Source organism: Etheostoma cragini, chromosome 14 (genome assembly GCF_013103735.1).
Source record: "Etheostoma cragini isolate CJK2018 chromosome 14, CSU_Ecrag_1.0, whole genome shotgun sequence".
Classification (NCBI taxonomy): Eukaryota; Metazoa; Chordata; class Actinopteri; order Perciformes; family Percidae; genus Etheostoma; species Etheostoma cragini.
In genome coordinates this window covers 18118908-18130803 of record NC_048420.1, presented here as the reverse complement: position 1 = coordinate 18130803, position 11896 = coordinate 18118908, and the positions used below count along the sequence as shown (strand labels likewise).

General features: G+C 41.2%; 2 protein-coding genes across 6 annotated transcripts in view; both read left to right on the top strand.

Annotated features, from left to right (window-relative positions):
* Positions 1–3372: 3372 nt before the first annotated feature.
* On the top strand, positions 3373–7474 carry abrab (actin binding Rho activating protein b). The gene is made up of 2 exons (XM_034892057.1): positions 3373–4320; positions 5451–7474. The coding sequence occupies exons 1-2, from the start codon at positions 3536–3538 to the stop codon at positions 5932–5934; spliced, it is 1269 nt and encodes a 422-aa protein (XP_034747948.1). The 5' UTR covers positions 3373–3535; the 3' UTR covers positions 5935–7474.
* Positions 7475–10080: 2606 nt separating this feature from the next.
* Positions 10081–11896, top strand: part of samd12 (sterile alpha motif domain containing 12) — a 92127-nt gene continuing 90311 nt past the window's right edge. Inside the window, exon 1 of one of the 5 annotated variants that reach the window (XM_034892061.1) lies at positions 10081–10289. In XM_034892061.1, the coding sequence (XP_034747952.1) occupies positions 10277–10289 (13 nt within the window). In that variant the 5' untranslated portion in view covers positions 10081–10276. Of the gene's footprint in view, positions 10290–10498; positions 11078–11896 lie in introns of those variants that run through there. The other 4 variants (XM_034892062.1, XM_034892060.1, XM_034892058.1 and 1 more) reach the window with 4 other exon arrangements.

The window sequence follows — 11896 nt, the reverse complement described above, 5'->3', positions numbered from 1 at the left end:
TCCCACCTGCACCATATGCATACTTTAGAGACTGAAACAGAATGAATCATTCTTTAGGGATTTAATACATTTATAATTCTCCCCACTCCACTTTGGATATGTTAACAGATCGTCAAGTGTTCACAAGTTGTTATTATGATTAATGTGTTGTCTTGTTATTTGTTGTTATTGATTTGTTTTGTTTTAATTTCTTGTCTGCTGTTCTGTTCTCCACAAATTCAAAATAAAATCGATCAATCCATCAGTTCCACTGCTGCCATGACTGCTTTGCAAAGTCTCAATTAAAAAAATAGCAGATGCTCAATGGCATTGTAATGGACATGAACTTTACTTTTTGAACCCATGGATCCAGCGTTGTTGGTTTATTTTTGAGCATTTCGTATTTTGTGCTGATTTTGTATTCACAGAAAATGCATCTCAGAGCCCTTGATGTTTTACTCTAAAAAGAGGATTTTTAATTCCCGGCAAACAAACCAAATGGAGATAGTGGGATACAATTCTTTTCTTTACTATAATATAATGAACTGTGGTGGTAAAGTGTACATCCCTGTGTGTTTAATGTACAGTGTGACATGTTGTTGATTCGTTAGTAGAAAGGTTTACTCGTTTACAGTATACTGGGGTTATTGAATAAAACAGTAAATAGTGAGCTGAGGAGACCTATGTGTCCTCGTGGAGAATCACAGTGTTTCAACAATAAAATAATAGCAACCTCTACTGGCAGACTGCAACATTACTTCCTGATTAACAACATCTCTTTAGCTGTGACATAATTGTGTAGGAGGAAAGATGAATAATCCTCCTTTTGCCACCAAGTGATTGTACACTTTGTGCTACAACTGCCATCAAAAAATGTCCCTGCAGGTCTGCTGTCACATAAAAATACAAGCTGCCCCCCAGGGAAATATTCAGCGCTGCTTGGAAATGGTAAATTTAGGAAAAGCTCCAGGTTGTGCTTTACAAAAAGCAACGGGGTTTGAGGGCTGTCTTGGATGTGACAGATGGACTGTGTGTTATAGTATCCAAAACACTAACAGAGGTACTGGAGATAAAACACTGTCTATTTGTCTTCCTTCACTGACACCAAGTCACAACATGTTAGCAAGACTCTTAAAGGGGTGGGAGTAGCTCAGTCTGTAGGGAATTGGGTTGGGAACTGGAGGGTCCTTGGACCCAAGTATGGTGGTGGACTGGTAGCTGGACTGTCAAGTCCAGCTACCACTGTCAAGGTGCTCTTGAGCCATGCACCAAACCCCGAACTGCTCGGGGCGCCTGTCCATCAACAGCTGCAGACTCCTAACACTGACATCTCTCCATTGGGGCATGTGTGTGTGTGGGATTCAGGCCTGTGTGTAATTTGTATGACAATAACAGAGTGAAAAACATGGTGTTTACAGGATATTATGTACTGCATATACTGTTTTCATATTAAAAATAACAAAAGGAAGCTTACGAGTTCCTGGGATTTTTATAGCTTTTTTTTGCTTTTGTTTGCTGTATGTGTATTAGCTACATAAGAGTGTCTTTTGAATAAAATGCGTTGATTTCATTTAAAGACATTAGACCACATTAGGTGCAAAAAGAAGTATTATCAATGTGTATTTTGCTCCCCAACAGTGTACTGAGCCTGTTTGTCCTTGTGGTGGAGCACTAACCCTCCACTCAGAGCAGAATGTGAAACCACTCTGATTTCATCTGAAGAGACTTCTCGTGCTGATGCTCCAAGAGTCACTTCCATTCTCCATGACAGACTGCCAACAGCTGCTACTCCCTATCTGTTGCAGCTGGTTTGTTGTGTGCCAAGTTCTATTTATAAATTAGCCTTCTCTTCACACACATAAAATCAATAATTTTGTATTGTATATATATTTGTATATATTCATGGATGTTCACGTAAAACACAGCTCTCAAAGCATAAAGTATTGATGTTGATCGTGCTAATGTCAGAATGCATGCTGTTTGAAATGTCATCTCACTCCCAGCTGCATTGCAAGTTTAAACCCCTTCTTAACAAAGGAGATCCATGTCTCCTTAAGGTGTCACATTCTTTCCTGGTCAGAAGCTCCTTTTTTCTTTTCTCCCCTCAGATTAAATGTCTCCTTGCATCTGTGATACTCTCTGTCTAACTCCTGGCCACATGTATTAGATTCTGATAGTGTTCTATTCTCTGTAATAGCTACACCAGTGTTTTTTTCTTCTAATGTAAGCATACATTGTGAATTATTTCAGTATTTAAAGTTTCTGAAAATGATAATCAGGGAATAGTTTACTGTAAAGCCTTTTCCTACTGGTGCTCAAAATGTTCGAAAAATAATATCTGGGATTTTCTTACTTTGTTGGTATTTCTGCATTGTTGCCGCTGTCATCATATCATTTAATCAGTTAATAAAAACTTTACTGTCAAACCTGTCAACAGGGAGGACCAGTGGTGGAATGTTTAAAGATCATTTCCTAAAGTGTTTCACTGAAGTACAGCTGAGGTACTTTGTACTTTCCCTGAGTATTTCCGTTTGAGGCAACTTTATACTTTTTCTTTACTACATTTATCTGACAGCCATACTGTATATACTTACCAAATTAAGATTTTTCATTCAAAACACACAACAACACGCATACGTAATGTGATGTATATTTTTAGATTAAAGTACCAAAAGGGACATCAAATTTAAAAAATGTAAACGCTAATCACACAAGAAATGCATGTACATCTGCAACACATGCAACATTCACCACCATAAGCTGGTGGTCATACCAGACCAAGTAAAGCTGTAACAGCAAAGCCTGGAACAGTGACGAATTCCAGGGTGTGTCAATTTCTTTTGTTTTCAAGCTGTTGTGTGGATGAGGAGGAATGTGTTATTTCTTTTTTCAGGAGTTACATGGTCTCACTTTTAAACAAGGCTCTAAGAACCTCGCCCTATCACCGGGAATAACAGTGCCACGGTACGCAGAGAGAAGGTAGATTCAAGATCAGTTCCTTAACTCCCAATGTACAACGTCATCTAAATTTGTGGGGATGTCCAGAAAAACCCCTGAGTTGAATAATTGTCAACACTGAGGTGTTATACTTTCCAACACATTTATTTGCATTACGCTTCAATGTATCAGGTGAAGCTTAAACGTTAATAAGGGATTATCCCAGATAATACATGTCAAGTGGTGGGGCTTTTGTGGTCTTTGTATCTGTACACTTGCTAATTAAGCTGAGCACGTTGTGGTTTACTGCTCTGTTTACCTCTAGTTAAAAGCTCTGCAATCTGTGATGAAACATGAGTCCGCAGGGGTGACCTGGGTCAGGGAAAGATGATCAGGAGAGTAGCATACTCAAATACCTTCCACTGTACGCTCTCACCATTTTAGAGCTGTAGCTGTGAGCGTGAGGGTAGGAAGCAGCAGAGGTAGAAAAAGTCCCAGAAAACAAAGATTTGAGCAGAGAGGATATGGATCTGTTTAGGCCATCCTGCATGGCAGCTGTTAAGGCAGATCACTTAGCAGGATTAAATGTGCCTAAATTGACACATTAATACTCATAATTATGTCTAACATACAGGCCAACCAAAGGAAACCATCCACCAACAACAACATCCGAAAGCTGCGCACTATTGGCAAGGTGTGCAGCCTGACTGGCAGCTGGCAGCAGTGGGTCACGGAGAACGAGAAGAAGCAGGCCAGTGAACCAAGCGGCTGGGCTCCATCTTCGTTTGGAGAACCAGTGGGAGAACCCAAAAAGACATGGGAACCTAACAAGCCTCCTCCCATTCAGATCCAACAAATAGAAGCTTCTCAAAATCACACAATCAGATCTGGAGAGGCTCAAAAGACTCCTCACAAGGAGACCAAAGACGCTACCAAGACTGAGGAGGTCAAGACTCCAGCTGAGCCACCATCTTGCATCATTGTAACGCAAGGGGTGAAGTCGGTGACCCTCGGGGTTCAGGATAAAAGTGCTGGCATCAGGCTCATGACCGAGAGGATCAAGAAGGAGTCTCTGCCATCGGAGGAGGAGATTGACTGGCTTCTGAAAAAGAAAAGCTCGCCTACACGCCGCAGAAAATGCTCTAACATGGTATCATCTCTGACCAAAAGCTGGAAGCAGGTGGAGAAAGAGCCGAAGCTCAAAAAAGATGCAGGAGGACAAGGAGAGGGACGCACCTGTGGTGGTGAGGAAGACGTCAGTGGACTCCATGAGGCAGAGAAGAAGAGACTGGACATAGAGGATGCTGAAACACACAGGACAAGCTTTGTGGAAGAAGCCGAGCAAAACGACTCTGAAGGAGAGTCTGAGTCAGCATTGAGGATTAAAAGACCCCCGGTCTCAATGTGAGTATGATCAATTTGCTTCACTTTGTCGCCGGATGCCAGGCCCTTTCCGTTCTCTGTGTGTTGTTGTCCTCGATATCCCTTCTCTACGGAACACAACATTAACCTTTGAGCTAGCAAGCCACGTGCTGGAAATTTGGATTGTGCAATAAGGCAGGCCTGCTTGGTTCTTCATGTAGATGGGTTGCAAGGTTTCAAAGAGAATAATGTGTAAATGTGGCATTTACTAACTGGGATGTTTTGGGACTGATTGGCTCACACACTGAAATACACTGGTGAGGTCAAATTACGTTTAACCATTTATCCAGCTTGTTTAAATAGCTCACTTTACTGTATTGTGTGAACACTTGACTTATTTATTATTTAATGAGGTGTTTTCTTTTGCAGAGTCTAAATGTTCCACCAAAACAAGTTCCTTCCCGAGATTATTTAGCAGAGCCACCGTCGCTGGTCTGGAATTTAGCACTGCATTTTAGCAAGATGTTGCAGACAACTCAGAGTGTTTCATTCCCCTATCCTAGAATATATGTGTGGTACAGAAAGACCTTACTCCACAGAGCTGTGGAGGTCTGGCAATTTAAGACTAGTTGAGAGAGAAGGCCAGCTTGATTTACCAGGATGGGCAGAAGGCCAGGACTGTTGAAATATTTGAGATGACTTTATTTGTTGTACACTCTCTATGTGCACCATGAAGTCACAGATTAGAATGGGAAGTCTTCCAGGAAGTAGCATTTTCTCACAAAGATCGAGTTCCTCTACCATGACAACCTAAAAAACACAGTCATATAAAAATATCTAAGGTTATCTCACAGTGTTTTGGTTTCCAACCTTAGCATATTTTGAGAGGCAGGCGACATGGTTGCATTAGCGAAAAGGGAGGTTTCCTTCTTGTGATACTGAATACTGGTATTACTTTCTAATTCATGCAGTTTAAAGCACCAAGACAAATTTGATGCAAGATCCAAGTGAGGATTTTTACCTCATTTGGAAACCCGTCAATTAGGCCTGCATTGGTCCTCAAGTTCAAGAATATTAGGTTGCAACTTTTAACTGTTGACAGTTTGGTTCAAAACAGATAGTGTGTGGTATATTTTTCATTCATTTGTAATATAATCTGACTTCCTTCCCAGGTACAAAAAGGAAGCTAGGGATGTCAACAAGATCAACGCCCTCTCCAAGAAGTACAGCACTGTGGGAAACCTCAAGAGCCGCTGGCAGAACTGGGCCTCAGAGCACAACGTTAACCAGAAACTGAACCCCTTCAGTGAATATTTCGACTATGATTACTCCATGTCCCTCCGCCTCCAGAAGGGCGAAGAGGGTTACGGTCGCCCCAAGGAGGGAACCAAAACAGCAGAGAGAGCCAAACGCGCCGAGCAACACATCCACCGTGAGATAGCCGACATGTGTTACGTGATCAGGACTATGGCTGATCCGGATCCAGACGGAGAGATCCGCGTCACATTTGGACAGCTGTTTGACAGATATGTTCGGATTTCTGATAAGGTGGTGGGGATTCTGATGAGGGCCAGGAAACACGGGAAGGTGACGTTTGAAGGGGAGATGCTGTGGCAAGGCCAGGATGATAAAGTGGTCATTACTCTGCTGGTGTGATAACACCTAGGTCAAAGTTGTGAAAAGATATCCTCTTACAACTACTTGTGAATTAACCTAGTCATTGTCAAGCAGGGTTAAGAGCAGGATTTAAAAGACGATTTGACCTGGGTCTATTTAGTGGACACTTGTAGAACAATGTCAAAGGAATCTGAAGATGGATTGGAGTGGGATTATCCAAAGAATATTCTGATGCTATTGTTGTACTCTCTGTGTGGTGTATACTAGAGTTGTAGCTGTCATTCACAAATCTGCTATCTTTAAAGTTCTAGATGCTGGCTGCTTAAGTTTCCATTCAGTATTTGTTCTCGTGCATGTCTCCTTTTCACTTTCTTTATGTTTTATTGTACATTAGTGAGATACTTCAATTGTATTAATGTCCCAAATAACCAGCAGCTTTGCGGTACAGTGCAGTGCAGTAACACAGATTGGGTTTCATTGCCTGAATACCTGCAGCTCAGCAGTCATTATACTGCACCGGGCACAATGCAGAGAAACAAAGCAGACCACAGCACTTTTAAATTACATGGCCTGTTAGACTAAGTCTGTAATGATTAAAGTGAATGGGAGAACATGACTGTCTGGGGAAAAAGAAAAAACTTTTCTTTTCACATCCATTTTATTAGTCTTAATAGAATCCATCGGAGTTTGTTGAATCGTACAGAAACAATGTTAGCATATCTTTTTAGTGTTTGACAAATAAGGCAAACTGTTCTTTTGAAAAACTATTTCAGCATGAATCATGCGGATTGAGCAATTATCTAAATTTTTCATGTAGGAATTTGCTTGCAATCTCATTAAAGTACAGTAGGGCTCTCATAAATCTACAGTATCTAGTATAAACTAGATCAACATCAAAGTTAGTATTTTGTTGCAGCAGAAGCACAACATTGACATAAAATCAACTTTTAAGTTGACAAGGTGAACGTGTTTTATGAACAGTTCCTTATTTACACATTCAGCAGATTTGGTGCAACATTACACTTCTTTGGTTGTTGTGTTTGTCTTCCCCTGATTTGTCTCTTTTAGCTCTGTTTTTGGTTTCTACCAAATCTTGAACAAAATAGGTGTCTGTTTAGCTGCTAAAGGCTCGTCTCTAACTGTGTCTGTCTGCTATTTGGTGCTGAGCAGGTAGTGTCGCAGTGAGTTTTTCCTCTGAAAACAGCTCTCTGATGCTATGAGAGGGTTGAGAATGGCAATGAGTTGAAACATATCTAGAGTTCTGTAAAGCTAAGGGGAGCTGCAAATTCAGGTGACAATGTCTGATTCACTCTGATCCCTGTGATATAATTTTTTTCACGTTTCTGTTTAGTATTTTGTTAAGCGTAAATTCGTATCTCTACATGTGCAGTGGTATAGTTTTTCTTATGCTTGTGCAGGCACTCCTGTTTCAGGACAGGATTCAAAAAAAGTGTGGTGCTTCCCATCTAACCCATATTGATCATAACATTCTGATTTGATCTGATATGAACTGTCTGACTTGGTGTTTTGAGTGACCGGTAAGATTAAGTTTATATTGTACATTTTAAATAAAACAAATCATCTGGTGTTAAACAGCTGGTTAAAAAATAATTTCCAACTGATGAACTGGTTTCCAGTAGTCCTTACAAACACATCCACAAGTAAAGTAAATGCAGATGAGGTATGCACAGCCCATAGAAAAAAAATCATATGACCTGGTATTGCCCGTCACACGTGTCACGTCAAGATAAAAGCAAAAAGGCAACACACATGACCAGTAGCGATTAGACTGAGCTTGTCAATTCTCTGTGAGGATACTAAGCACATGAATTGGTCACGGAATACAGAAGAATTAATGGTGCATTTGCTTTCTTTAGTGGACAGATCGAGTCTCCTTTGCTGTTGATGAATCAGGGGAATGGGACACTTGTGGGGACGCAGTACAACCTTCCAATTGACTGACCACCCAAACCAAACTCAATAGACATATAATGCATAATTGGAATTTCTTGAAGGGGAAAGTTAGCACTACTAATTTTCCCATAAAGACTCAATGGTTAACTCCATCCAGGAGACAAAAATAAGCTCAGTGCAGCAAAACAGCTTTTCACATGTTAGTTGTCTACACTGGTTTATTGTAACTAGAGTCAGTCACACAATTTGATCAACAAAGACATAAGCAATCCTCTCTAAGATTATGTTTTGGGCTTTTGTGGCCTTTAATGTACAGGGGAACTTTATGTCAGGAAAGGGGAGAGAGAGGGAGGGGCCACGGGTCAGGTTTGGACCATAGACCGTTAATAATAATACAATGATACAGTTTATGGTTCGGACCCGGGCCGCTGCCAAGGACTCAGCCTACACAGGACGCACACACTACTGGGTGAGCTAGAGGTTGCCCCAAACAATCCTTTTCAATGTAGCTATTATTGTGCAGCTGAAATTATCATTATGGACAAACGAAAGGGACCTGATCTGCCAAATATCACAGATCACAGAGAAAGCAAGAAATCAGACAGAAACGACTCACAATGTATGTGTCCAATAGTCTACACAATTGTTCTATCCTATTACATCAAACTATGGAACTATTCCTTTAATTTTGACCCATATTTTGAGTTTTTGTTATAGATTTCTTTTTGCCATGAAGACTGCCGACACACTCACCAAAAATAACAACTCTTAGAAATTTGATGTGATCCCTATAATTATTCTGATCAATATGTCAAGGTGACAGTGTCAGCATAGCAGTTTGATATTACTTTGGATTTGTCTCTGGCATGACCAAAGGTCACAGAGCCCACTGTCTGACACACACACAAACACACACACACACACACACATATGTATATATATATAATTTTCATATCTACCCTTTGTTTTGTTGATTTTTTGTGCCTCTATTTTTAGTATGCTTGAACTCATGACTTATTACATTCCCCTCTTTAAAACTCAAGTAATGTAGTAACTCAAATAATGGGGATATGAGCACACACACCCATGAACACACACACACACACACACATATGCACACACACAAAAGCATGGAAAAACACACAAGCAAGCACACATACTTACGTACTGTGTGTGATGTTTATCCATCGAAGTGAGAGAAACTTCTCAGACAGGCTGAGCAGACCTTAAAACAAAGACACCAGGAAGAACACAGACGTGCTTACCGACAGACACGCCTGGTATGCACAACACAGAAGAATTATGCTGAAAACAACAGACTTCCTCCCAGTGTCACATACAGAACATTATCTGCTTATCACTCCAGGATATCAGTTGTGAAAATGTCAAATACTTTGATACAGGCAGGCATGTATTGGCTCTTTGGGACAATTGATTTTGTGTAAAAGATTACTACCTGAAATACTTGTGCAGCATGTCTGTGTGCAAGATGTTATATCCTTGACTAACTCGCTGATGCTGCACATACTTCCTCCTTGTACTCCATTCCACTTTAACTGTAATGACCAGGGTACGTTGATTTTGTTCTTTGATACACCTCGTATGCACGCTCACGTGTCATTATAAGCAATATCACACATAAACATAGCAATACTAACACACAATAAAGAAAGTCTACAGACAGGAAGAAACGTTGCATGTTCAATTGACACACAGAGTAGGTGTGTCATGTTGAAAGTGTTAAGCTCAATTAGCATTCCTACGAGGATTTACGTCTTTCACGTGGCTGTCAGGACCTGATAATTATGGTAAGCACATTTTGACACAGTCGTTGACACAGTTATTGTAAAACATAAGCAGTTTTATTGCTTGCACCATGGAGTGCAAAAAGCATGGAGCATCCACAAAACTGTATCTGTGGATGAGGGGAAGCTCCAGTTGATGGCAGACAGGTTTCATGGCTTTACGTTCTGCCCTGTGGACACACAAACAGAGCAGCAGCCAATGCCTTTTTTTCTCTTTGATTTCAACCATCGTCCCGATTTCAATCCAAAGTGAGATGTGACTTTATTTTGAATGTGAGTGTAATGAAATGAAATGTACATAAAATGATCGTTTCTTAGAATCCTAGGAATATTAGTGTGCTTTATAAAAGGGGATTTTCCATTAGGGCAGAGATAGATAGATAGATAGATAGATAGATAGATAGATAGATAGATAGATAGATAGACAGAGATGGTGTCAAACGGCCTTATCTGCAAAACTGATTAAACTTGCTTTTCACTCATATCCCAGAAAGCGCTGCGCCTACACTTCCCAGAATCCATTGAGGCGCAGCAGCTGTGCGCTCCGGCTTGCCCGCAGCAAAGTGATGATAATACGCCAAACAAGGTACAATGAGAGAGCGCTGAGTTTTACATTTCGCCTGCTCCCTTGCGAGTGATGCCCAGATCTGTGGAGTAGCACTATGGCTGTCGAAGGTAAGGCGCTTCACCCTCCTGTGCTGTCCAAGATGGCACTTCCGTTTTTGTGTTCGTTTTAAAGATAACCGACAATTTGTTTTAGTTGCCGTGATAATGGGATATGGTGCGCATGGCTCAACCCAGACACAGTCGAGTCACCTGTGAACGCCTGTGATTGGGTGATGTTGCAGACTCTGCTCTCTCTGTATTACACTGTCATCTTATCTTATTACACTGTACAGTTGAAACAATGTAGTCTACCGCTGTGATTCACTGTGATGGTACATAATCTCACACCATAAAGACCCGTGTTAACGCGCAGCCTCTTTCTGCATTTATATTGCCGGTGTGTGTGCGCGAGGCTGGTCGTAAACTCTGCGATTGGAGACGATCACTGGTTAACAGGTCTGTGACTCAGGAGCGTCCGGTTCTTTTGCATAATCATCTCCGTTGTGCACTCTGTCTTCTCTGGAGGACAATGGAGCCATGCAGTGCATAGAATAACACCAAGGACTATTTTTTTGAGAATCTGTTTTGTAGATTATATTTACCGGGCTTTTCTGTGTTGTGCACTAAGCTTGTTCCACAAGACCAGCCCGGGTTCAGGCTGCTCATCTGGCAGCAGGTGGTGCGACATGTTGACCGGGGAAGTCACCCTCTTCTCTCCGTGATTGTCAGTTAACAGTTATATATGGTATAAGGTGCTTGCTCCGGACATTGGAAGTGGTAAAAGTGATTGTCAGGGATGCTCGGCCAATCTCCTCACCTAATCGGGGGCATCTTGTGGATCCAGAATCCAATGAGAGGTATGTTGGAGGAGCTGGGTGTCACATGCATGCAGTGGGACTATAGCTCTCCCCGCAAAGTGTGTGTTTGTCCATGCAGGTACGATTGGAATGAGGCTGTGGCACGCCTGCATACCTGCCCTAGATCAGGTTATTCATCTCTGACAGCCATTTACAGGACGTATTATACACTACCTACAAATAGTGCTGTTTGACCTGAACCCGTCTCTCCTGTTCTCTTCTGAGATTTATAAAAGTGGGCTCTAGACTGTCATGTTGTGTTTGCCAGTCAGTATACTAGTGCTGGCAAAGATGGCACAAATTAAAGCTGTGTGAAGAGTATTATTGTTGTTCTGCTGTATGACTTATCCTGTTTTCCTATGTTAAGAACCCACAAGTATGCTTGTAGAAGAGCTTAAACTCTTGTTTTCCAAATTTTTATTTAGGATCTCTGTCTCTTGATATGAATCAGATTTTAGTGCTAACATTTCTACTGTGTCAAAGGGGAAAATCAGCTGAGGTGTGCACCCTTAGACCAATGTTATACTTGAAGACAACCTGAAAGCATCACCAGCTCCCCTGGAGGATCCCTAACAGCCTCTCTGTATGTATGAATGTACATGTTGTGCCCTTCATGCACTAATGTTGTACCTTCTTGATGGTGCTGACCTCCTGATGTAAACAATATTGTCATCTGTTTCAAAACTTAAAATACGTCTTTAATGATAAACTGTGAGCGCAGCAGTTACAATAATGCCGTCCTTCCAGAAGCGTATCCATATAGTTTCATTCATGCATCTCTTGAGATTCGTCCTTTAAAGCAGTGAAGAGGAGGAGGGG